The sequence below is a fragment of the Poecilia reticulata genome, chromosome 9 (genome assembly GCF_904066995.2).
Source record: "Poecilia reticulata chromosome 9, P_reticulata-male-v2, whole genome shotgun sequence".
In the NCBI taxonomy this organism is placed as follows: domain Eukaryota; kingdom Metazoa; phylum Chordata; class Actinopteri; order Cyprinodontiformes; family Poeciliidae; genus Poecilia; species Poecilia reticulata.
In genome coordinates, this window is record NC_088838.1 from 26,522,069 (window position 1) to 26,548,911 (window position 26,843).

The window sequence follows — 26,843 nt, forward strand, 5'->3', positions numbered from 1 at the left end:
TTGTTAAAATACATTTCACTTGTGTGCATATACAGTGGTGGGTGTGAAACGTGTGCTTTATACAGTGTGTTTATTATCCATTCTTAAGGTGTGTGTGCGCGCGTGCACATTCGTGTGTGTTGCGGTGATAAATCCTCCCTCTAAGGAAGTAACAAACTCTGTGTGTGTTGTGTTGAGGGGTGGGAACAGCAGGAACGAGTGAGTTTGGACTCCGAAAGCTCTCCTCCAGATTAGCCATGGATTAGGAGGCTTTAGGATGGATTAGGAATAATGGCATTAGACTGTGGTGCTTCTACACAGCCCTCAGGCCCACAGAGAGGGGAGGCAGGGAGAGGAAGCTGCTTTGTGTTGGTGCACAGCCTAGTTGTCTGTGTGCATATGAAATGTACCACAATACCGCTGCATATCATCGTTATTATGCAGGAAATAAGATCAGCTATGTTGAGTCTTTGTTTTTATTTTCATACCTATCACTTTTTTATATTGTTACCCCAATATACGTTGAATTTTCATCTGTGTTGCTACAAATTGCACTCTTCTTAAGCATTGGTTAGTACAATTCTACTCAGAATATCTCTACACTTCCTTGTTTTCCACAACTCAAAGCGACATTCTTATGTGGGCAGAATCTGCGGTTTACTTCTGCCTAGACCGAAGATGTATCCCAACATTTAAACATCTTTACTCTACATAGGTTTGGCAGAAAACTAAAACTGGAACAACTAAGCCTTCAGTCCTTTGTAAAATTATACATACCCTTTCAAAGTGTAATATGTATTTTTTGTAATACACTAACAGACGAAAACAGCTTGTTATGGCTTTCTCACTAAACCAAAATGTCTGAGAAGGAGAGCATGAATGAGAAAAGCTGTCTGTGGTGACTCTGGAGGAGCTGCACAGATCCACAGCTCAGTGGGAGAATCTGTTGACAGGACCACCGACTTTTATGTATTGACAGGTATTGTTGAGAGAAAGCCATAACAATGTTAGAGCTCAAAAACCAGCTGGAAATTGTTCTCTGGTCAGATGAGACAGCAAATGAATATTTTGGCCATCCATACTAAATCAGAGGAGTTCAGTGTGCAGCCAAAATGTAGGGTTGAATTTTGACACATTCAAGTTTAGCCAAAAACAGACACATCCGGTGCGTTTAGTACAGTGCATATATTTTTAAAGAAAACTGGCATAGCGTTCTTCATATTCCTGTGTTAGAATGGCCCAGTCAAAGTCCAAAACTGAATCCATTTAAGAATTTGCAGCTGAACATGAAAACAAATGCTTCTTCCGATCTGACTGATCTGAGCTACTGGGCAAGGATTTCAGTCTTCAGATGTTCGCAGCTCGCAGAGCGATATCCTTAAAGACTTGCTGCTGTAATTGCAGCAAAAATCACATCAAAGTTTGTAGTTGCCACATGGCACAATGTGGAAAATGTTGTGACTATTTGAATACTGAATGCTGTTTGTACAGTTCTGTTTCAGAAAGATCAAGAAATTTTCCACCAGTATCCCAGATTTGCATGGACTTAGATAAAAAAAAAAAGATTATTTATAAGATTTTAGTTAATAATGCTCATTTCAGGCTCGTAGTTATTGAAAGTGGTGATGATAACGTCACAAAATCTATTTGAAAGTATTTATCGGAGTTTTGGATCTTCACTTGTGTGCATGTCACGTTCTGGTAGGTTAGACTTAGGGAGCCGACGTGTAGCTGAACTCGATGGTCAGGTTCATTTCCACACCTGATAAGCTCTTTCATCTCTGCTTTACTTTGATGTTCTGCGCTCCTGGATGAATCTTCCTGCTCTTTCTGACTGTCTGCATCTGCCTTCCTCTCTCTGTACCCTTTCTGTGACTTTGTACTGCTTGCTGTCTCCCTCTTCTTAACTGTCTCTGTCTCTCCACAAAAATGTCTGTTAATGTGATGAAGGTATGGCAGCTATTTTGTTTGGAAACATTTCAGATGCTCCAACAACTAAACAAGCAAGTAAACTGTGTTCAGGATTCAATTGAGAAGCAAATATTTAACTTTACAGGAAATGTAAAGTAACATTTAATCATAAGGAATAAACTCCTAAAAGCAAAGCTTCAGCCTCTCCCTCATACCAAAGGATCAGACAGAAACGTCACCGTTAGTTTGTCAAAACTGTATCACCTCAAAACAATGGGAGAGGAACTCATTTAGTTTATACATCACAACTGTCTATTGATTTTTTTTGACTACTTTGATTTGTCATTTCTTTTGTGGCTCAAGAGATGTGAAAAGTGTTTATGGTGTAGAAACAACTTCCAGATGCAACTGTTCATCCGCCATCAACTGTGGTCTTGATTACTAGCCTGTGAATTCGCAGGAAGCTTCTCTTCACGTAGCAGAGAGCAAGGGGGATGATGTGTGCAGAGCATACACCAGCTTGATTGGCAGTGCTAAAGCCCTCCTCCTGCCTCTGATTGGTGGTTTCTGACTAGGAGCGATGCATTTAGTGTGTTTTTGCAGATGGCAGTAGGACCAAAGGGATAAGGCTGAGAAACTTGATTTATTTATTTATTTTCACAAATTATCTCATATTCTATATTATTCTGTCTCAACAAAGTGTTAAAGTATTTAATACTTTCAAGTGCCTCAAATAAAAGCAATCCAAAAGGGCAAAAATCTTCAAGTGGATGCAATTTTATTGATTTTTGAACGAATTTACTTTATTTCAGGCACTTATTGTGACTGGATTGGTAAGACTCTTACCATAAGAGTTTTAAATAATAATAATAATAATAATAATAATAATAATAATAATAATAATAATAATAAAGTATTTCTTTAATAGGCAACCATCTTTTAAAAGCCCTTGAATATTTTTATTTTCCTGGTTGTTTATCCCTAAAAACTGCATAACAGAGCTGGACAGTGAAGCCAAAGCAGTGCAAACGTAGATTAATTCAAGTGGTCACCATTTTATTTTATAGCTGTTCATGTCGTTGTAAAATAAAGGGAGATTACTTTGAACTCCATTAGTAATTGACCCTCATTTCACATAAAAATGTATTACCCTATTAAACTATTTCCCGTGGAGTCAGTGGTTTCATTTGCTAGTTTAAGTCTTTTGAACCACCTTGATGCTTAGTTTCTAAATTATGTTCTCATTTAGAGAAGTATAATTAGTGTCAATGAAAGTTTGTTTATCAGATTTTCCCAATGTTTTTAAAAATCTAATGATCTTTTTTTAAGAAAATATTTCTCACTCAATCTGTTGCTGATATTTCCTTTCTGTCCATCAGCACCAGCAGCAAGTGGTGCAGGCTGTGGAAAGAGCCAAGCAGGTGACCATGGCTGAACTTAACGCCATCATAGGAGTGAGTTTAACACACACACGCACGCACGCACACACACGCACGCACGCACACGCGCACGCACGCACGCACGCACGCACGCACGCACGCACGCACGCACGCACACACACAGACAAAATCAATAAGTAAGATTCAGATAGTGTTTTAATTTGGATGAGAATGTCAGCAAGGACAACAGGACTCGGGGTTGACTTCAACTATAAGAATGTCTTTTAAATCCAACTCGAAATAATACATTTTAATCTGATTTTTTTGGTGTAATACTTGATGATTCTCTTTGAAATCTTCTCAATATGGCATTTAAAGGGATTTATTGGTCAGAATGATCTGTAAAAAAGTTTTTTTCAACGATTACTTAAAATCTATTCCACATTTTGAGGGAATCAAGCTTTCCTTCTGCGCACCGAAGGTCATGCTAGAGTGAAAGTGCTTCAGATGCTGTCACTTTTGTGCTTTTCCATTCCCACATACAAACTGTAATCCGTGTGTCCGTATGTGGATCAGCAGCAGCAGCTCCAGGCTCAGCACCTCTCCCATGGCCATGCCATTCCGGTCCCGCTCACCCCCCATCCAGCAGGCCTGCAGCCCCCTCTGCCCCCCGGTGCCAGTACTGCCAGCCTACTGGCTCTGTCGTCAGCTTTGAGTCACCAGCTGCCACTTAAGGATGAGAGGAAACACCACGAGAACAACAGTGAGCACACGAGAGGCAAGTCTGACTCTGTGCGGCTCTAACGATGAGTAACTTTCAGAGAACATCTGTTTTAATTAGCCTTATGATTACCATTTATTCTGTCATATGCAGTGGCTTATCATTTCTTTCACATGGCCTCACATTAAATCAGACATGTCATTTTTTGTGGTTTATGTCAGTTTAGATTAACATTATAATTTCTGTTTTTTTTTTTTTAATGCTTGAAAAATAAATGAAAGTTGAGAGACTTTGAAACATGTTAGGGTTTTAAAAATAATCCCAACGCTGTTTCATATGTTTTGACAATCATATCACTACATGCTCCTGCTATCTACAGCCGTCTGTTGCTTCTTTATATTTAGTTCCCCTAATGACCAGCAGGTAAAATTGTTTAAACACAAATCCAACAGTAAGTCATTTTAATTTGCCTGTTAGGAAGGCAAAAACCACCATGTTGCCCTTTTTGTCTTATACACCGAGATCAGCTTTGATTCTTCTCTGATCTGATTTCCAGCTTGAGTATTTAATTTCTGTTCCCGGAGTAGATATGCTTGTGTGTGTATGATAGAAACGGTGCATGCCACCACTTAATTATTTAGTTGTAACAAGGCTGTGAGGGTTTTATTTACTGTGCATTCGAGCAGTTGACCCTGCCCTATAACTACAGAACAGCTAACATAAGCTAATGAAGCAAGCACTCACATGCATTAGCAGGAGAATCAATAAAAATGCAATCTGAACCTCAGAAAACTGATATGTGCACGTGGTTTTAAATGTTTGATTTCCAGAATTCACTTTGTTGTATAGTTAGTAAATTTAAGTTTAATGATCCCTTTGTGGGAGACCTTGTGTTGTCCTATATTTTCAATCTCCTGTCAGGTTTAACAAATTGCTGTTTTCTAACGTTTGACATTATTATACAGATATTTCTTGTAAAGATAAAGTGACAATTATTAATTGTTGTATTATTATTTTTGGTTTTGTTTGCTTCAAACTATTATTTTCTTTACACATACATAACTTGAATGGCAAAATTCTAATTCTTAAACAGTTTTTCCTTTGTAGGGCTGGCTTTACGTTATACTTCTTATTGTAGCAGATCTTCATGACAGTGAATTTTTAATAGTTGAGTCTTGCAATGCTTCTAATTAATTAGTACAAACCATTTTTTTAAATAAGAAATTATATTCTTTATCCTGTAAACTTTGCTTACAGGGCGTCTTCAGTGCATAAAATATAGTGTTCTGTTTATTCACTTCTTTTGATCAGATTTGCTTAAATCTCAGTTATTTGTTATGTTTTTTTTTATTAAAATCAGCTGAGCTCTAGCTAAACTTGGCAATATCTGGTGTTGATTAAAAAATTTGAAATAACTGTAAGTGTAATAATAAAGATAGGGGATGACCCACATTAATTGGCCAGATCACACAGTTAAGAATATGATACTGTAGTACATGTGGTTGTTTAATATGAGTCTATGTCAGTTTTGCTTAAGTCTTTGAATATTTTATTAAGTATATTTCTCTCTTTGTGTCTCTCTCTTTCCCTCTCTCTTGCCTTTCGCCTCCTCAGACAGAGATTCAGTTAAGGTAAGTCCTTTCAGTCTTTATTATCCTCATAACAAGAACTATCCAGAGCTCAAAGATTTACTGTATCTTCATTTGCGATGATCAACCAGTATGTCTGAAGGAAGTCCAGGCTACATTTGAGTGCATAATCCTTTCTGACTCACTTTCTGACACTGAATCAGACTAAATCAGTACGAGAAGCGAATTTTTCTGCATCACAAAATGGTTACCTTTATCCAGTAATTGTTACACATTTCTAGATCTGAATGAAGTTTTAAGCTTCTTTTTATCCATTGAATAATTTCTCAAAAATTATATATTCAAGGATGTGCTTTTAAAAACTAAAATATAAGATAAGTTACGACAGAAGCCAAGCAGAAGCTGAAAACAAAGGAGTTCAGGAACAGATCATGGTTACATCCAGTGAATGTGGTAAATGAGTCCCTTAAGCGGCACAGACCCCACCACCCAAAGGAAAACATTTGGTTTGTTGAATACTCAATGAGCAGATTAGCATGTCTTTATGTGAGCAAGCTGAGCTCACATGCTTGAACACACAGTTTAGAGAAATTGCGCGCTTGTGTGTGTGTGCTTTTTTCGATTTAAAGGAATTTTCTTTAATGTTTTAATATGTTGTCTCCTGCCCACCATATAGCAGATCCTCAACCACACGCACACACACACACGCGCACACGCACACACACACACACACACGCGTCATCACTGCTGTAATTAGTAGGTGTATGTGAGCACGCACATATGCGTGAACATGTGTGTGTCTGTGTTTCTGAGGTCATCAGAAATCAGCGATAAAGACGGAGCGGCCAGAATGATAAATTCCTTTCATTAGCGCTCAGTGAGAAATCTCCCGCACACACACAAACACACAGAGATGCTCTTTGACACAGCGGCCAACAGTCACTCCATGAAACCAATAAGCCGTTTGTCAGTGATCTGCCGTTGCCTTGGCTACAGTCCACAGAGTACAGTTTGTGTGAATTGCATGAACATCTGTGCCTTGATGTCCTTGGAATTAGGTCCTCACACTCTGATAAAGGTGTGTGGGTATGAAGCGAGCTCCAGCACGCGCGCCTGCAGACCTATTGTAACCCGTACAGGCAGTCAATTAAACAGTCATGGTGTGTTCAAGGACAGAGCCTTCTGAGAGCGTTTGTTGCTGCTGGTTGAAATGAGTGTGAGGGTAGTAGTTGGTTCAGGGTTCGATTATTTACATCATTGAGTTGATTATGAGACTGAATGGGAGTATTTGCAATATTCCCATTCAGTCTGAGTTATATAGACTAAAACTGGCTGCCTCATCACAAAGTTTCTAAATTTGAAAGTCATTTGACACTGTGGACCAAAGTATTTAGCTAAATATTCTTCTCAACATAAGCATCTCTAATGAAGCATCTTACTGGTTTACAGATTATTTGGCTAATAGGACACAATGTGTTCAAATGGCTGGGGCAAATTCCTCTTTTAAGATTAAAAAATGATCAGTCATAGGGTTCATGTTAATCACAATTTGTCAAAGACTTCCTATCAGTTTTATGCAGATGGTTGTGTGATTTCTTGTTCTTATTGAACTGCACAGGGATCTACATTTCTACAGGCTCCTTTTGATGAAGTGCAGATTTTCTTGAGCCACTAAAATGTGTTTGAAATGGTGAAATGCTTTTTTCAAATTCATCTGTTCGCTGAGAGTATCTCCCCAATAAGGAGAGGTAGATTTATTACGAGGGTCACTGGTTATTTATCTGGGATTAATTATTGATGAGAAGCTTTCAATTTAAACTTCATGTGAAACATTTAATCTCCAAATTAAAGGTGAAGATTATTATGTACTACAGAAATAAATCATGTTTCTATCCCCAACTGATGCAAAAAGAAGGTTCAAATATACAGTAACATTATCCACACCCCAGAGTGATGTTGTCAGTTTCATGTGGCAGTGATTAGATAAAGTTAATTTACTGATTGGAAAAGTATCACACCCATCACCTGTTTGATCCATTCAGACTGAAAACCATCTAATTCTTGTCACCATCTGATTTCTCTGTGTGTCTCTACTGGAGCACATTGCAGCTTTTTGCTTGTGTGGAAGCTGCGATATGCAACTTACTTTTGAGATATTTTTTGTTATTTTCTGTCTCATTTTATTTTTGCTTGCAAACAAGCTTTACAGCCACAGTCCATTTCTCTTTGTCGGTGCTGGGATGCTCTTTCATAAAACTCTGACTGCAACGTGTCGCCTCGCCTTCCATGCTGGGCTGGCTGCAGAGAAAGAAACAAATGAACAGGCCAAGAGAGATGGATTAAACCAAATAACTACCACCCAGACTTCAAAAGCCTCTGGGTTTGTACAGAACTTTGTGCAGAATAAAGGTGAGAAACAAAAAAAGTGGATATTTTGCTGCCTAATTGGGTGAGTGACCATCTGAGCTGTTAATCAAAGAAAAATAAATATAATTGGACCGCTGGTCACAGCTTAAACATTCCAGCTCGGGCAGCAACCCCTCTGTCTCACATTTTTACGCATTGGGTAGCTCTCCTCCATCAATGATCATTGTGTGGTGTATTAAATCTACATTAGCATCCTGCCGTTTGGGGATAAAAGCCAGCATGCGCTCATTGCTCGAGCAACAAATGCAGTCTGTGGCCGTGCATGGTCCCTGCTCAGCTTTAGGGGAAAATGTGGGGCGTTGATTCAAGGGACAGTTCCAGGTGAGGCTAACTGGCGCATCTGTGATGCATATTTGCAGGGTTAGTGACTGTGGTGAGACCCAGAGACACCTCTACTCCGTATCTAATTGAATGTCTTATCAAAATGTGTGGAAAAAATGTGGAGACAAAAATGAAACTGAGGACTAATTTGTGCATAATGTATGACTGCTTGGTCTGTGTAGCCTTTGAAGTACAAGGTTGCTTTTCTCAGCAGCTCTTAAAGTGTTCGTCTGTCACCAAGTAACAAAGTCACATTTAGGGATGACATTATTAGCAACTTTAGTGGTTGCCATGGTAAAAATTTTGTTGGTTACTTTTTCAGTTTTAAAAATAAAATACAATGAAAACATATGTGGCCAAGGCACACATGGATTAATAGACTTCCCCTGATGCCTAGCATCCTGACGTCAGTCACTGTCCATGCAGCTAATGCAAACTTTTAACCAGTTGGCAGGTTTGCTGTCTGGTTTGTTTGTTGGACTTTTTAACCAGCTGATCAGATATATTGGGCTAGTTGTACTGCAATCGAGAGTCTATTACTACTTTCCAAAACTTCCAACATAGTAATGAAGATTATGCATGAACCACATCGGGGAAACATTATCCGTATTTTCAAAGGATCTTCACGAAACTCCAATAATATCATTGATAACAGTGATTATTTATACAATAATCATGATCAAGCAAATTTCTCCAGGTTTTCTGTTTGTTTTGGGAACAAACTCACTTGTTCCGCTTTTTATACATATTCACCAGACAGTTTTTAAGGTACACTGTGCCTTATTTATTCCTCAAATAGATTCAGTGAGGTGCCTATTAGAAATATCACTCCATGGTTGCATGACATGGTCAAATCCTTTCTACCACCAAATCTCAAAGGTGCTTTAATAGATTGAGATTGGGTGTTTTTTAGGCCATTACACTACAATACATTTTGCGATGTACAAGAAACCAGTTGGAGAAAATGCGAAACATTTGTGTCATAGGACATCATGACACAAATGTCGTGATTCGTGTCATGTCGAAATCCAAATAGTCATCTCCGAAAGGAGATGGATACTCCATTACATAAATTTTTAATTTGTGTTAAGAATTAAAAAAGAAAACAGATTAAATCACAAAACTTATGTTGACTATAAATTTTTATTTTTACAGATCATTTTAGTCAACATCATAGATTGTGTTGATGAATCATGTCAGCCGTAGTTTGAAGTTAGGATGAATTAATCAATATTGACACTGATGTAACGCCCAGAGAGAGGATTCCTAAAGTGAATGAAAAAGGAAACAAGAGGCTACAGATACCATTATCAAGAGTCGCAGAATCAATTGGATACGGGAAGTAAATGTAATTATGATGTCAGTGAAAATTAATACTTTCACTCACCCACACTGAAGACTTTGTCACAGTTACAATGCTCGCTCAGCCGGCGGGGCCTTCATTTGTCTCCACAGCAAAATTAATTTGCTTTGATGTTTTTGAAAAGAGCTAATTTGCAGGCTAATTAATCTAATCAGCCTGAAAAGGAGGCGACAGAGAGGGATGGCTCAACTTGCTCCTCTATCACTCATGAAGATACACACACACACACACACACACACACACACACACACGTACACGCACACACACACACACACACACACACACACACACACACACACACACACACACACACACACACACACACACACACAGATATCTGCAGATTATTTGCACATCCAGAGGACTAAAATGTAAACAGGAACAAGTGCTCCACACACACACAAACACACGCAGCTTCACCCTTCCCCCCGCTCAGAATCGTTGTCATCAACACTTGCAGCACGGCAAAGGGCAGTGAAAAGGTTACAGGCGTGAGTTAGTGGAAAGGTCGAGCTAAAGGTCTTGTTTTATTTTATTTTTTTTCTTTCTGTCCAGTGTATTCTGGGTGAGCAGCGCCTCCCAATGTGGGAGAGACAAAGATATTCAGAGGCAGCGGGGCAACCTCTTTGAGGATCTCTGCTCCTCAAAGAACATTAATTGATATTTAAAAAATGCAAAGCTCAATTGGGAATAAGCAGCATCAGTGGCACAATCACTCTGTTAAGGATGCTTCACTGTTTTGTTGTGTGAAAATAGGAGTATTCAACAGATAGAAGCGTTGATCTTTAAATGATTTAGTAGTATATTTTCTGATACCATGAGGCAGAGAAGCTGCAACTCGCCCACATGTCGTTTTGTATGTAATAATAAAGGAAAGATGAAAAATATGTGGGAGAGACTCACTTTTAATTTTACAGTACATTCAATGATCTTTTTAAACCCAGAAACTGCCTTAGCTAAACATGTAAAAAGTGTGCCTTGACTGGACTTTTAGTTTAATCTGCATTTTTTTTTAAATTGCAAAGGAGATCAGTTATCAACAACTCTTAAAATAAAAACCCAAAGCATTCATTAATTCACCTTAATCAGTTGTGAAGCTATAGTCAGCTCATTTATTTTATTTCAGTTGTATAATCTAACACATAATTTGCAGCTTTTCTCCAAAAATGAGCTTTGGAGATTTTTTTTTATTTTTGTCTTCCTGACCGTTCTCATTTTATTCACAGTGGCAGAATAAAATTGGGTTGTTGTCCAGAAAAACAACTAAAATAAAGAACAGTTAAAATAAATAGGTACCTTTGCCATGTCATATTTATCCTAAAGGAAACATGAAGTCGTTAATTACAAATTAACAGTGGCTAGATGCTCCAATCAATTAAAATTTTTCCTACTCAATAGTTTAAATAGACTTAGATTAAATGTATGGATTTGTTTTAAGGTGTTTTAATAGGAGTGCTATAACTATCAGGAGCTCCATATTTTCATGTTAGTGTTCTAGAGCTATTAAAAGCTGCTTTTGTTGACAACAGATCTGATTTGGAGAATAAATTGTAGATAATTTGTCCAGTAGTATGGGTTACGCTACAATTATCTATAACTGTCTTTCACTACCTTCTCTGTTTCAGTAAAAGTAAATTTTTTGGTAACACTTTATTTGAAGGGGGGTGAATAAGACTGACATGACACTGTCATAAACATGACATAATTCCTGTCATGAACATCAGTAAGCCTTCATGAATATTTATGACTGTTGTCATAAAGCGTCATTCGGTAAATCATGACACTTTTAATACAAAGTTGGCATTATTCAAAATGACAACTTGACATTGTTTAAACTTTACGCTTAATAACATAAAGTTACCTAATTTTTAAAGAGGTATCAGTAATACTTTTATAACAAATTTATATCAGTAATGATTTATTGGTTAATGTCAAGTTGTCATAACAAAGACATTTTGAATTATGTAAACTTTGTATTAAAAGTGTCATAATTTACCAAATGATGCTTCATGACAACAGTCATAAATATTCATGAAGATTTATTCATGTTCATGACAGGTGTTATGTCATGTTTATGATGATGTCATGTCAGTCTTATTCACCCCCCTTCAAATAAAGTGTTACCAATTTTTTTAATTGTTACTTTCACAAAATAAATTGATTTAATTTCATTCTGGTGCATGTATAAATGGTCTTAGTCTAAAACTAAGTGTTGAATACATAAAATATCTTCAGTTAAAATTATGGTGTAATCTACTTTTAGGCTTTAAAAATTTTATTTAAAATCCACCAAGAAGAATTACTATATCATGCTTTATTCTACAGACAACATGTGGTTTATAAGTGATAACAGAAATTGCTGCTCAAATTAGTTTAACATGTTTGTTTTCTGCTTCAGAGTTCATCCGTGTCTCCATCAGCCAGTTTCCGGGCTGGAGAGAAACATCGGAGTTCCAGCGATTTTTCATCTGAGAGCAAGAAGCAGAAGACGGATGACAAGGAACTGACCTCCAGCCGCTATGTGAGTGATGAGCTTAAACCCTCCTTCTCTGGGCAGTGGAGGAGATGTATGATTAAATATTTTATCACTGCAAGAAAAAATTGGAAAATGTATCTCAGCTCTTGAGTCTGTTTTTACTACACTTTGTTTAGAAGAGTTGAGGAAGGAAATAGAGAAAAACTTGGGAGTTGAAAAGCAGATTAACATGTCAAGCCACTAGCTTTCAATTTGTCCTTTATGTTTTCTTATGTTGTCAAAGACAAAGAGTTACAGCAGACTGATTGGAAAATATTGTGAGGCCATTTTACTCAATATTTGAATGAAACAAATATATTCTATTTCATTCAGTTTGTCAAAAATGTAAGCTACATTTCTGTGTGAATCCCAGGAAAGTGATGGAGAAAAGAGTGACGACAACTTGGTAGTGGACGTCTCCAATGAGGTACCAGGAAGCTTTTTATTATTCTTAAGATGCCATATTTTTTGTTCATCTGTTAAACATGTAACCTTGTTTCTTTGAAAACATCTGGGCTCACCCACCTCAGGATCCTACGTCTCCTAGAGGAAGTCCCGCCCACTCTCCTCGGGAGAACGGATTGGACAAAAGTCGCCTGCTAAAGAAAGACGCCCCCCTGAGTCCTTCTTCTATCGCCTCCTCCAGCAGCACACCTTCATCCAAGTCCAAAGAGATTAATTTGGTGAGTCATTTGGGGAGTTATCGCCTTTTCATCTGATTAAATTCTTTTTTAAGATATTTATATCAGTGTAAACATTCAAGCGAATCATTGTAAGTAAAGTATGAAGAAATGTTCTGATGATAAATATCTTAATGCATCAGGATGTAATAAATGCTTTATGGACTTCACCAGGTTCTAAAATACTTTAAATCTAACCATAAGAGATCAGATACAAAGAACAGATTCCAGATGACAAATAAAGAACACTTCTGTTCCTTGCATAGGAGTTAAGCAGAAAGGAAGCCAAAAGGTTGGTTAACAAAATGCACTCTAGTCATTGAATGTCTCAGAGAAAGACGTCATTAAATGATTTTACAGTCAAATAAATGAAGTCTAGACTCAATTGAAGTGATGGGACTTTGTCTGAGTTGTGCAAAAACAAATCTGCACACCTCACTGACCTGACACAATACTTTAAGTGGCTCTACAATTTGAGTTTTTACTTTCTTACAGCATCTCTATTTAAGATTCATGTTTGCTTCAAAAATCTTCACTGCATCTATCATGTAGTAGAGTTGGATTTAAAAAGTTTTAGAACTTCAGAGCTATGTTATGTCCTGATACTTAAACCCCTAAAACTAAATAAGTAGACTTTTTAGTATACTTGTTTTGTTTGTAGGCTTTGTAATTAAGAAAGAGTGCTAAGAACAAAAACATAATTTTGGCATGTACTTATTGTTCCTATTTAGGTTGTGAATTGCTTTGTAACCTTTCTAGATGTAAGTTTACATTTGCTCTTCTTTCTTTGGTATTTTTGATTTAGAATGAAAAATCTACAACCCCTGTGTCTAAGTCCAGCACCCCAACATCCCGTTCTGAGGCTCCCACACCCAGCAGCACCTCCACCCCTGGCCTGAGACCTGCACTGAGTAAACCCACAGGAGCCGAGCTGCTGGGTCAGTCCTGATCGTAGCCGGTCGTAAAGCATCTTTACAGCAACGAGAAGCATGGAAGTCAAAAGGAATCACAAAGAACTTTAAATACCAATAACTTGGCTTCCTCAGATTTGAGTACAGACAGTTTGAACATTGTAATGTTTCCAGTATACGTATTTTCTTAGACAAAGCTAAATTGTGAGCAAGAAGTTTAAATGATCTTTCATAACTCTTATGTCATCTCTACATGTTATATTTCAGAATACAAAAAAGCATATTGACATATTTCTGTATCTGAAGAAGTAGACCATGTTCTTTTGTTTGTTTTAATTAATAATTCTAATCAAAACCTCAATTTTAATCATGCTTTTAAAAATATTTTTCCTATTGTTTTCATACTCAATGAAGAGTATAAAAAATATACTCGTAAATATTTAGCAATGTATTATTATTTGTATAATATTTATTCTAGTTTTCTTTTCTTTTTTTTGCCTGTACCTGCACCAGTAATACTTGTATGTACGCGTGTTTATGTGTATGTGTGTATGCATATATAGTCGCACTTTTTCTGTGTATTCTGGTAGCCAAGCAACAACATTTTATTGCCAAATTCACTGTTGTGTCTATGCAACGACAATAAAGTAAGTCTAAGTCTACTAATAAGTCTAGTAATTTGCGTCTTACTAAGCCTGTCCTCACACTGTTTCAGGAACCATCGTAACTTCTGCCTTCGTTGTCTTCCAGCTTCCGGTCTCCGGACGCCGCTCGCAGTGCCCTGCTCGTACCCCGGACCGTTCGGCATGGTTCCTCACCCCGGCATGAACGGAGAGCTGAGTGGAGCGAGCGCCGCCTACTCCGGCCTGCACAACATCTCCCCACAGATGAGCGCAGTGGCTGCTGCCGCCGTGGCGGCATATGGGCGCACGCAAGTGGTACCAGGACTTTCACAAAAACACACATCCGGAATTTGCATCTGTGATCATGTTCAAAACAGAAACGTGTAAAATAACAGAGAAACCATTTGAATCAATTTGAGCTAAAATATCGAGTTAACAGAAAACAAAACAATCATAATTAAAATATTTTGCTTTGTTCAAGCAAGTTTTTCACAGTTTTCTGCTTAGTGCTGTTGTTTGATCTGCCTTTAAATCAGTCAGCAGCTCCCTCTAAACATCAGGCATGGTAGATATTTTGTCGGTTCTTTAACTTGTCTACTCAAACCTCACTGATGATGATTTTTTAAAGCCTTCAGCCAGATGTCCTCATATCGGCTTGACCTCAGATATTCCCTGGCAGATCTCACAGTTTTGTCTGCAACCTCCTGTATTTGTCTTCAATGTAAAAATTTGACTTAAAATCTTGTTGTGTGCTGCTGGCTGTAGAGTGAAGGTCACCGACCGCAAGAGAGCAGTCAGTCTTACTAACAACACAAACAGAAAAAAACTGCTTTAACCTTTAAAGAGAGCTAAAATCTTCTACTTGAAAGAAAAGAAAAAATATCCTTAAAAAAAATAAAGAAAGCAAAGAAAGAGAGAGGTAGAAAGCATTTCTCAAGTTCTACAGAAGTCCTCCTAATCTTAAGTTTTCCTTAGATTTGAAAGAATAACTTCAAGTGTTTTTTATAATGTTTCAAACTGGGCATTAATGTTACTATGACAATGTCTCTTTTGTCCATTTACATCACCTTACCGTAAATGGAGTAATAGTAAAATCTGTTTAACATTGAAAAAGTGATGTAAATATCTAGAATTAATTGCTAAAATAAATTTTGCATCCTTATCCAACTCTTCAGATAGTTTTCGTTAGTTCTCAGCTTTGACATTTTCTTTTTAAAGAATTGTTGCTTCTAACAATTCTAGCATTGTTCTCTCTTAAGCTTCATTATCACATTTTTCAAGCAGCTCTGCTTTAATTAGAGATGACTCATGTAACAAAAGCATTTCACAGCGGTGTGTAGTTGAAATGTAGTCCTCTTGCTTTGTTTAGGTGGGATTTGATCCTCACCATCACATCCGTGTCCCAGGGCTTCCTCCCAACCTGTCAGGAATTCCTGGTGGAAAACCGTAGGTTTCCTCACCTCAGTTGTTAATGTCAGAGACACACCAAGAAAGACACCTGATTTTGTCGTTATCCTTTCATTTCACTCTTTCTTATTTCTTTGCCACTCTTTGTCCCCTCCAGAGCTTATTCCTTTCATGTGAGCGCTGACGGACAAATGCAGCCTGTGCCTTTTCCTCCAGATGCTTTGATCGGCCCTGGCATCCCACGCCATGCACGCCAGATCAATACTCTCAGCCATGGAGAGGTGGTGTGTGCTGTCACCATCAGTAACCCGACTCGTCATGTCTATACCGGGGGCAAAGGCTGTGTGAAGGTGTGGGATATCAGTCATCCGGGTAACAAGACCCCTGTTTCCCAGCTGGACTGCCTTGTAAGACCTGTGCCTTGATCCTTATATTCCAGACGGTGTCAGTAAGTGCATGTAATACAGTGTTTTTTCTGTTGCTTCAGAACAGGGATAACTACATTCGCTCGTGTCGCTTGCTTCCGGATGGACGGACGCTAATTGTAGGGGGCGAGGCGAGCACTTTGTCAATATGGGATTTGGCTACACCAACTCCTCGTATCAAAGCAGAGCTGACTTCATCTGCACCAGCCTGTTATGCTTTGGCCATCAGCCCTGACTCCAAGGTCTGCTTTTCCTGCTGCTCGGATGGAAACATAGCTGTCTGGGATCTTCACAACCAGACTTTGGTTCGGTAGGTGGCTACAGATTGGTAATGTACTGAATAGTGATTGTATTTCCTTGAGTGAACACATGAATTTGAGTATGACAGAGTATTAGGGACACGCTAATGAAATATATATATTTTTTTAATTACGAGAATGAAGTAATAAAATTGCAAAAAATTAAGTCATATTATGAAAAGTCATATGAGAATAAAATCGAAATAGTATGAGAATAAAGTCATAACATTACAAGAATAAAGTTGTAATATTATGACTTTTTTCTCAACATACTATGACTTTATTCTCATATTACCATGACTTTATTTATTTATTTATTTATTTATTTATTTATTTATTTATTTATTTATTTATTTATTTATTTATTTATTTAACTTTTTCTCAAAAAATTAGAACTTTATTCTTGTAATACTGTGACTTCATTCTTGTAATATTATGACTTTATTCTCATAACAGTTTATTTTAATAAGTTTATGACATTATTCTCATACTTTTATGTTTTTAATTTTTTTATATGGCCATAACACTGTCACACTTGAGTGACATCCATTCTGCATTGCTAATATTACGTCAGCCCACCATTTGTAGCATTTACATCTTTATCTGAGTGTGTTTATTGGAGTTTTTCCTCATTCTTCCTAAAGTGCATTTGTGAGGTCAGACATTGATGTGGGACAAGAATGGCTGGCTTACAACATCAGTTCTAATTCAACCCAACTGGGCAGAGTTATGTTCCAGAAACCACACACCTGCTGTTATTTTTGGATGTTCATGAACTACTTTTTTTCCCTACTACTTATTGTTAAATAATATGGGTGTATTTGTGCATGACTCTCTGCAGACAGTTTCAGGGCCATACAGATGGAGCCAGTTGTATAGACATCTCTAATGACGGAACTAAACTTTGGACTGGAGGTCTGGATAACACCGTTCGGTCCTGGGATCTGAGAGAGGGACGGCAGCTGCAGCAACACGACTTTACTTCCCAGGTTTGCAAGAAACTCCAAAGCAATACGTATACTGTGTTAAATATTTTTATGTACCTCTTTTATGCTTATATTTCCATATAATTCTTTATAACTCAATCCCTCTACCACCTTCATACTGTTAGCTGTTGCACTGGGAGAAAGTAGGCTTGGTTATTACCAAACTTATTGTACCAGTAGTTTGTGTTACTTGTAAAGTAAAAATGTTGCAGACTGGTAAAAATTGTACATCACTGGACGAGTCCCTGCCAATTGCAGAGTGCGTGATTATCGTCTGTGCTTTTGGTTTATTGCAGTAATTTACCAGCTCAGATCAGAGCATTTAACCCACACTAAAGGCCAGACCATTTTTGTCATGCCCTCAAATACTTTTAACGCCAATAATACTTGCAGTTTGAATTCACTTTTTTTTCAGGTAAGAAGAAATGCAGCGATAACAGACCATTATTGCAATTTTCATGAATAGGACCCATTTCGCAACCTCAGTTTGTACATGAGGGCGTGAGTGTGCATTAAAGAGATTTGAGAGAGAGGGAACACAAGACAGGGAGCAATATGGCTGTTAAAGTTCTACAGTCTCAGCAAGTTTATCACCCACTGTTTCTCTGCTAAAATATGAGTCTTTTACAGGTTTTTCACATTTATACAACATATTCATGAGCACATTTTTGATTTTACAATGCTGAATGTTTTAAACACTACATATGATGAAATTCATCATCCAGTATAATAACATCTGGGATTCTGTGGTGGCACAGGGGCAAAGGACAACCCACGCATTGAGGATTTAGTCTTCCTGCAGGTTCAAATCCCGGCCTTGCGACATTTGCTCCATGTCTTCCCCCTCTCTCATTACCCTCTTTCCTGTCAAACTACTTTCAAATAAAGGCCACTAGAGCCAACAAAACCTTAAGAAAAAAACCAAAACATCTAGTATAATAAGATATTTAAAAGAGGACTGTTTGTCTTTTTTGCAGATCTTCTCTCTGGGTTACTGTCCGACAGGCGAGTGGCTGGCTGTGGGGATGGAGAACAGCAACGTAGAGGTCCTGCACGTCACCAAGCCTGACAAGTACCAACTCCATCTACATGAAAGCTGCGTGCTCTCCCTAAGATTTGCTCACTGTGGTAAGAGTGCAGTAGGGGGACATAAATGACACTGTCATCAAATGAAGCTCCCTTGTTTGTTTCTTGATTTAGACACAAAAAGGTGAAATTCTGGATCGCTAACCAGTATTCTCAGTGTTTTGAATTGAATTGGTTAGGCTTAAACATTTATTTGTTCACCTAAGGGGACTTGCATACCTAAAACAAAAGAAAAATATTACGTGCATGTACAAAACAATATAGTTTTCTATATTTATATAGACAACTCTATATTACAAAAAATTAGACCGGGGAAGTTCTCCACATTCAAAGTGAAAATACAAGAAAGCTGGAGGTGCATAGAGAATAAAATCATTACTCAAATGTCAGTGTTCACAAACAGAACGTTGATTTTTTTTTCTTTTTAATGTATAAGTTTTCACTGTGTCTTTATCTGTCCTACGATCGAGGTGGGCTTAGAGTGCCGAACATTAAATTGTACTATGGTGCTGGGCAACTCTGTGCTTCTTCCTGTTATTTTTCAACCGGTGACATACCGTGTTGGGTACAAATAGAAAACAACTCGGTAACATTACCTTTGACATCCTATTTTTACTCAGCTGAACTTAAACATCTATTAAAAAACACCAAAAATCCTTTTCTCAAAAACACAATATCAGTTTGGCACCACTCCCAGGGTTTAGATGAGGTGTCCAAAATCTCATATCTGTCACCTATTTGGGGAAACAATAGATTCAAACTAGGAAGAGCAGACAGGGGGTTTAGAATATGGATGAATAGAGGCTTAAATAAAATAGGGGACCTTTATAGTGAAGGAGTTTTGATGACCTTTGAACAACTGGTAAATAAGTACAGCCTGCCCCAAAAGCATTTTTTTAAGTATTTACAGATTAGAAATTTTGTTTTCACCTCACTGAAATCTACGTCTGAACCTCCACTCACTATTCACCATAGAGAATATAGCCGTTTACCAGAATCAGAGTAGAGGCCTACTTTCCAAATTTTATAATATTTTACTTTTAGCGTTAAAAGAAAATAGTCTTGCATATTTACAAGCTTGGAAAGCTGATCTGCAAACTGAAATCCCTGAGAATGAATGGAATAACTCGTCTATTGGCACAAACGCAAACTATTAACACAAGGTTTAGACTATTACAATACAAATAGATATTTAGAACGTATGTCACTCCTGTAAAACTTCACCATTTTAATTCAAATATTCCTGATATCTGTGTTAAATGTAATATAGATAAGGGTTCTCTTTTCCATTGTATGTGGCAATGTATAGAGATTCAAACTTTCTGGAAGGAGGATATCATGTTCATCTCTCGTTTGATCGAACAGGGTGTTCCAATGGACAGTAAACTTTGCTTATTGCACATTTTTCCAGATGAATTTAAAGGACCTATGAAGAGAAATAAGCTTTTGAGTTTTTACCTTTTGCAGGCTAAACATTTGATTGCTCTGAAGTGGAGGAGCACAGAAAGACCAAAGAAAATGAATGGATTAAACTATTGAGCTGTGACATGTAAAGCTCTTCTTTTTGTGTGTAGATAGTGTGAGCCCTGGGGTTTAGTGTTTTTAGTGGGTTTTTTTTTGGGGGGGGGGGGGTGCACTTTATGTAATTTTTTAATTTTTAATTTTTTTATCTATTTTGTTTTACTTTTTATGTTTTTTGTTTTTGTATGTCTGTGTAACAGAAAATTCTAATAAGGATATCTTGGGAAAAAAAAAAGTTTTCACTGTGTTCTGTTTCGCTCCTTGCAGGGAAGTGGTTTGTGAGTACAGGAAAAGACAATCTACTCAACGCATGGAGAACTCCATACGGAGCCAGCATTTTCCAGGTGAGGGGGGCAGAGCATCCCACCACAACTGCACAACGCAGTTGTGGTGGGATATATATATATATATCCCACCACATATATATATATATATATATATATATATATATATATATATATATATATATATATATATATATATATATATATATATATATATATATATATATATATAGACCACATTTTGTCTTGTATTCCCTTCCCAGTCAAAGGAGTCATCCTCTGTGCTGAGCTGTGACATCTCCATAGATGATAAATACATTGTGACGGGCTCAGGAGACAAAAAAGCGACGGTCTACGAGGTCATCTATTAGGAAAGCTGGACTTAAAGGTCATCCTTGCATCTGGGTGTAAAGTCACCATCATCAGTATAAAAATTGTATCCAAACAAACACAAATATGTTCCGGGACCATGACACGTTGACCTCCTGATTCTGTTTGGTTGAGAATCAAAATGCACAAAGCACACATTTTTTTTTTTTATCTTCCTTTTATTTTTAAGTGCCGTTCTACTGGTTTAAGTATGAAAGAATGTCCATGTACACTAAGTCTGAATTGGCCAGATAACATTCCTTTATGTGACATTTAACACAAGTATGTCTTATATTTGATTGTTTACAGCATTTAGACATTTCTAGCTTTAACCTTTGGTGTTCTGGATGGCACATCTTTTATAACAAGTTTTTATTGTCATTTCTGCATAGTTTCGCTACCTGATTACGTCTCAAAGAGTTGACATTATGCCTTCAAAGGGTTCATGACAGAGAGGGGTCGTAATTATGCACATGCAAGTTTGTTTTTTAAACAATTGCAGACGCTGGCCAATTTGTGGGCTCTCCTAGTAAAGATGTGTAAAAAGCCTTTAAATGATTAAATCTTTTATTGAACGCATTTAAAGGTAAAACAGAAAATTCCTTATTAAATTGAGTCAATGAGGAAAATTTATTTACAAAAATTATTGTTTTCAAATTATTTTTAAAACCACTGGTGGCACCAGGTTCCCCTGGTGTAGTTTGGTTCCTTCACCAAACTACTGTTAAGTTTGGTGAAGGAACTGTGAAAGTTGAAAGTACTGCAATATTTATGGGTTTGTTGGAGACAAATACTCAGATTAAAGGTTGGTGTTTTTTCTCCGTATAATTACGGAGATTAATTAAAATTAAAAGATACATTTATTTTAAAGGCGTTTTCACATTCATACTATTGGTGCCAGCAAAGTGTCTGTATGTAAGGGGCTTTTTTAAAGACAAAAATGATTTTAATAACATGGGTTTCAAAGGCAATATGTTCATATTTATTATGTTGATGCATTTTGTCTCCCTTCACTTTTCACTTTTAAACTTTTACATGTTTTCTTAAATATTTCTCAGAAAAGCCTTCCACATGCCAGAATCAACAACAGCTAATTTCATTACAATTGCATGTTGAGGGGTGCTTGTTGTGTCTCAGAAAGTTTCTTTAATATCTCTGAGCTCCTTCAAGGACTGACAAAGAGAGGCGACATGTTGAACAAAAAGGGAGCTGACCTTCAAGGAGTAGTTTGAGAGGACACGCTAAATAAACACACTAATGAAGAGGAAAAAATAAATCATCATAGCCTAAGGACTTTTATTGTAAAGACTAGTTTGCCTAATCCAAAAACAACAAGATGTCTACTGTACAGAGGTGTGTGATGTATTTAAACTGTATTATCTGCACTCATTAAACAAACATGTAAAAAAACAATTTTCAAATGTGCTGAAAGATTTCTTTTTGTATTTGAACAGATGAGGCGTATCATTTTCTGTTTTCTATTGTTTAAGATGCAGGTTATTACCCTCAGTATTTTCTACCAGTATTCCTGCTTATTTTTCCTGCCTTTTCCTGTAATTCAGGTTGAGGCCGGAAGTTCATACACACACATGTGTGTTTTGTGTCTATGTTTCGATCTTGTGGGCGCTTTATGAGCAAACTGCAGAGACAGCCATCGGTGTCCTCACTCCTGACTGACCATTGCACTTGGTTCTGTCTCCCAGTTTGGACTCCTGTGAATGCTCTTTCACTCTCATCTGATAGTTCTTCTGTAAAACTGATATATTGGTGTTTTGAAGGTCAGCTTTCTCATTTTTGAACTTGGTTTTCTGGTTGTGGACTTCTTTTCTTTTTCTACCTATAAAAAAATAACAAAAGTAGTCGTGATCGGACAGGATTAACTTTGATTTAGTTCTGTTAGCTTGTAAAAAACAAAAAAAGAAAAAAAGACAGAAAAAACACAGTGCCTTTATGCTTCTATGCTTCTTGGATTTCCTTTCCACTCTCCTGCTTGTTCAATAGTACTCAGAGCATAAATGCAACTTTGTTTTACAAACGTCATTATTCTAATTATTGATTTAACTAACTATGGTAGTGTCAGAAGGTACATAGAGGTAAAACTTGTGTGCTACAGTCAGACGTCTTTATCAATCCAATTCTGATTAATCTTGTCACATTTGAGTATTTTTAAAACATTCCAAATGTTCATCCTAGATTTAAGTGGCAGCATACAAATCTTACTTATATTGTACGGTATTCAATGTACTTGGTGCAAAACCACGTAGACTAACAGCAGATTAAGTCATCAAAACATTGCAGATTATATCAGTATCTACGAGTGTCTGAGGTAAAATATAAAACTGATAAATATGACCCAAAACTTCTATTTGATCCATGCACTCTCTTTTTTGTTCTCCTAAACAAGCCCACTGTATGTAATCTTTTAAAGCTGCAGTATGTAACTTTTACTAAGAAAAAATTTCTTTTTCATATTTGCTAAAGCTAACACTATGCTGTGACAGTACGTACGAGACACATAATCTGTGAATAAATTAAGCGCCTCTGCCTTCTCCCTTCTGCCACATGTTTGCACAGCTCCTGGTCAGAAACAACCAATCAGAGCCAGGAGGAAAGTCTTAGCGCTGTAAATTCTACCTGTGTATACGCTACTAAACAACTAACCGTTAAAGAAAACTCGTTTATTGTGGGCAGCACGCACACAAGCATGATTTACAGTGCTAAGACCGTCCTCCTCTTCTGATTGGTTGTTTCTGACCAAGCGGTGTATTTCTGCAGTTAGCACTGGGAGCTTGATTTATTTCACAGATTATCAGTCTCATCTTATACTGTCATGGCATGGTGACAGTTTTAACAAAATGTAATATGTTTTACAGAAATTATTAGAGAAGGGTAATTATGCCCATGAGAGGAGTATGTAAACTTTGAGAGCTGTGCATGGAATCTGTTTAAGATATGATCATTTCTAGCACTACAAAGAAGAAAAATGTTTTCTTTCACTAACGGAAAAAAGGGAAGATGTGTCATAGTTATTTACCTTTTTTACTGCAGATACCTCAACAGAGTTTAAAAAGCTTAACAAGATTAATGTTGCTGACCAATATTTTGTACCACTTCTGCCTACTGTTTTACACACAGACCAATATATATTTATTTATTTTTGTGAGTATAATTTGTGACTTTGTGTTATAGTTTCTTTCAGTACTTGAAATGGCAAAACTTTCCATTTTAAAGCTAAATTATTCAAGTTTCTGTCATTGAATGCTCTGCTGTTCATCAAATCTACTGATTATCTGTTGAACTGGATTCTCTTCTGCTTTCATCCAGAAAACCTGAAATGTGTTTTTGTTGTACTCAATGTAAAAATCCAGACCTGAATGTTACCTTTCTCGCTTCAATGCTACATGAGCTACACAACATCAAATACTCATTATATACCATGAATTAATGATGTACAGAACACTTGACTGAGCTCATGAAGGTGTTACAACTTGACTGTAAAAATGTAATTATTTAAAATAATCCTGTCACCAGTCGAGCTTTTATTCTTTCAGTGTAAAATGCCTTCACTCTCTTTTCTAGTCTGTGATTGATTTTATTAAATTATTGTGTGGATTAATTATTTTTGTCTTGGTCTCTGTAACAATTTCAGTGCAATGTTTCAAGAATTAAATTTCTTCAATTCTTATGACGTTTTTTGAAAAGTTGAAATTCAAATATCAAATCAGTCAAACTGATTTGCAGAACTTTTTAAAGCGGCGCATGTTTCTACCATGAAGGGGCAGGATTATATGAAATCTAATTTGGAGGGGCAGCCATTCAGCTGTGTCTCAGTCCACCCAGATTGAGGCAGGGTGTATCTGCATCACACAGCTCTCTTCCCTCACTCAGCTTCTTCAGACTAGCCCACAGCAATTAGCAAACACCTGGTGCAACTCCAGATCTGCCGAGCTCATTATCTGAGCTACTTCTCTTTGCATTGCTGGTGAAAATGTTGTTAAAGTGTTCATAGAGGAGCAATGTTATGATAACTCCCTGAAGGCAGAGTTTCAGATAGAGCAGAGGCCCAATTTGAAGCACAGCTATTTAGTCTGTGTGTAATGTAAACCTTTAACCTGTTAACCTGATGCCTGTAGAGTATAAGATCGAGCTTTTGGATTTTTTTTTTCTTTTTCTGAGCACTTCACAGCCTGACCTTCATGTGGGAGGATTGGCAATAGTCTTGAGAGTTTTCCACTTGTGAAGAATATTTGGGGGGACTTTAAATTGTTTGGGAATGCCCTTTTAAACTGTTCTAGATTGATGGGCGAAAGGAACCTCCTCTCTAAGGTCATTGCTGATGTCTTCCTTCTTTGTCTTGTGTTAACACACAATGATCCAGACTGTCGAACCTCCTGCTTTTATAGAGGTAGTCATTCGGATGGTGACCAAGAAGTCAAGCTCATTTAATTATCAGCACCTGGCTGCTATTTTTTCTTAAATCCTATGAACAAGCAAGGACATAGTTTCTGTTTAGTGAATAAAGACTGACTGGAATCTCATGAGGGCTTTTGTGCACTTGATGTCAAATTCAAATAGTTTTTTTTCACTATTTTGCAAAACCCTAGAAAGATGGCACAGTTTCTACAGTGATTTCACCTTTTTCTTTATGTATCCACATTTTTTACATATGATTCTGATATTACTGAAATTGCTAATATTTCTAAAATATAAATAATTTTGCTGTTTCTCTTTATGATATGCATTTTGCTTTTTTAATTGGAGAAATGGTGCTTGTATTGTAAACGTGCTGAGCTCATGCAACACTGAGCACTGGACTAGTAAAGTGGACTAAGTGATCTAAGTGAGGGCGGTGGAGGAGGATGCTCTGCCATTACAGTGAATGATACTCCTGCTGCAGTTCTCCAGTGAGCACTTTAAACAGCCAAAAGTGGATGAGAAGGAGGGAAGGTTGGGATGCAATGTGGGAACAAGCAACCCTACTTCAACAATAAATAGTAAGAGCACTTGCAGCATGCAAATTGCTCACTCTACTGTCAAACGCATGAGTTGGATTAAACAAACAGGACGCACAATGTGCCTTAAGCTTTTATGTGCTGCTACATATATGCTTATTGTTTTAGCTAATATATTTTAAACATTTTGAAACTATCAAGTGATTTTATGCTGAAAAGTGTCAACTGTCTCGTCTTTTTGCAACCCCCAATAACTGCAGGCGTGACCTCACAGCGTGGTGGAATAATGTTAGCAAAGTGCCACTTTACCCATTCCAATTCTCTTATAACCTCAGAGGGCTAACAAAGCAGCTCATTAATTAATTCAGAGTTTTCAAACACTGACAGCACACTGTGGAGATCCACACACAAAAAAAAAGGATATGGAGGAGGCAGACGAGTGAATACTCACAACAGTTCAAAACATTTATGGTAAGTTCCCCTTCTGAATACAGATTATGGCAAAAAAAAAAAGAAAGAAAAGAATTCAGCCCTGCAGCAACTTTTTTTATTCACTTGGACATTACAGTTCTTCAGGTTTAATGCAAAAAAAAAAAAAAAACACTAAGAGGCAACAATGCAACATTGCTTAACATGTTAAAATCAGTTTAATCCACCAGAGTTTAACAATTAATCACAGAAACGTACATCTAAAGATGAGTTTTTCTAACACAGTCAAATGGGTAAATGGGTAACACTTTAGTTTAACTTTACCTTTAATAACATAAAGTAACCTAATTTTTACAGTGCAATAAGTAATACTTTTGTAACAAATTGATAGCAGTAATGATTTCTTGGTTAATGTCAAGTTGTCATAAAGATATTTTGAATAATGTCAAGTTTGTATTAAAAGTGTCATAATTTACCGAATGACGCTTTATGACAACAGTTATAAATATTCATGAAGGCTTATTCATGTTCATGACAGGAGTTATGTCATGTTTATGACAGTGTCATGTCAGTCTTATTCACCCCACTTCAAATAAAGTGTTACCGTCAAACATGTTACTGCAGATGGAGTAGCGATTTTACTCGCGTCATATGCAAGCTAAGCTA

The 26,843-nt window shown here is 37.0% G+C and overlaps 1 protein-coding gene across 2 annotated transcripts in view; it reads left to right on the forward strand.

Moving 5' to 3' along the window:
* Positions 1 to 24,412, forward strand: part of LOC103469968 (transducin-like enhancer protein 4) — a 45,654-nt gene extending 21,242 nt beyond the window's left edge. Inside the window, exons 6-20 of one of the 2 annotated variants that reach the window (XM_008418056.3) lie at positions 3,270 to 3,344; positions 3,849 to 4,047; positions 5,605 to 5,621; positions 12,089 to 12,211; positions 12,579 to 12,632; positions 12,736 to 12,888; positions 13,691 to 13,823; positions 14,547 to 14,734; positions 15,789 to 15,865; positions 15,984 to 16,233; positions 16,314 to 16,561; positions 17,392 to 17,539; positions 18,514 to 18,664; positions 20,411 to 20,487; positions 20,691 to 24,412. In XM_008418056.3, coding sequence (XP_008416278.2) covers positions 3,270 to 3,344; positions 3,849 to 4,047; positions 5,605 to 5,621; positions 12,089 to 12,211; positions 12,579 to 12,632; positions 12,736 to 12,888; positions 13,691 to 13,823; positions 14,547 to 14,734; positions 15,789 to 15,865; positions 15,984 to 16,233; positions 16,314 to 16,561; positions 17,392 to 17,539; positions 18,514 to 18,664; positions 20,411 to 20,487; positions 20,691 to 20,798 — 2,001 coding nt within the window. In that variant the 3' untranslated portion in view covers positions 20,799 to 24,412. Of the gene's footprint in view, positions 1 to 3,269; positions 3,345 to 3,845; positions 4,048 to 5,604; positions 5,622 to 12,088; positions 12,212 to 12,578; positions 12,633 to 12,735; positions 12,889 to 13,690; positions 13,824 to 14,546; positions 14,735 to 15,788; positions 15,866 to 15,983; positions 16,234 to 16,313; positions 16,562 to 17,391; positions 17,540 to 18,513; positions 18,665 to 20,410; positions 20,488 to 20,690 lie in introns of both variants that reach the window. The other variant, XM_008418055.3, reaches the window with a different exon arrangement.
* Positions 24,413 to 26,843: the final 2,431 nt, after the last annotated feature.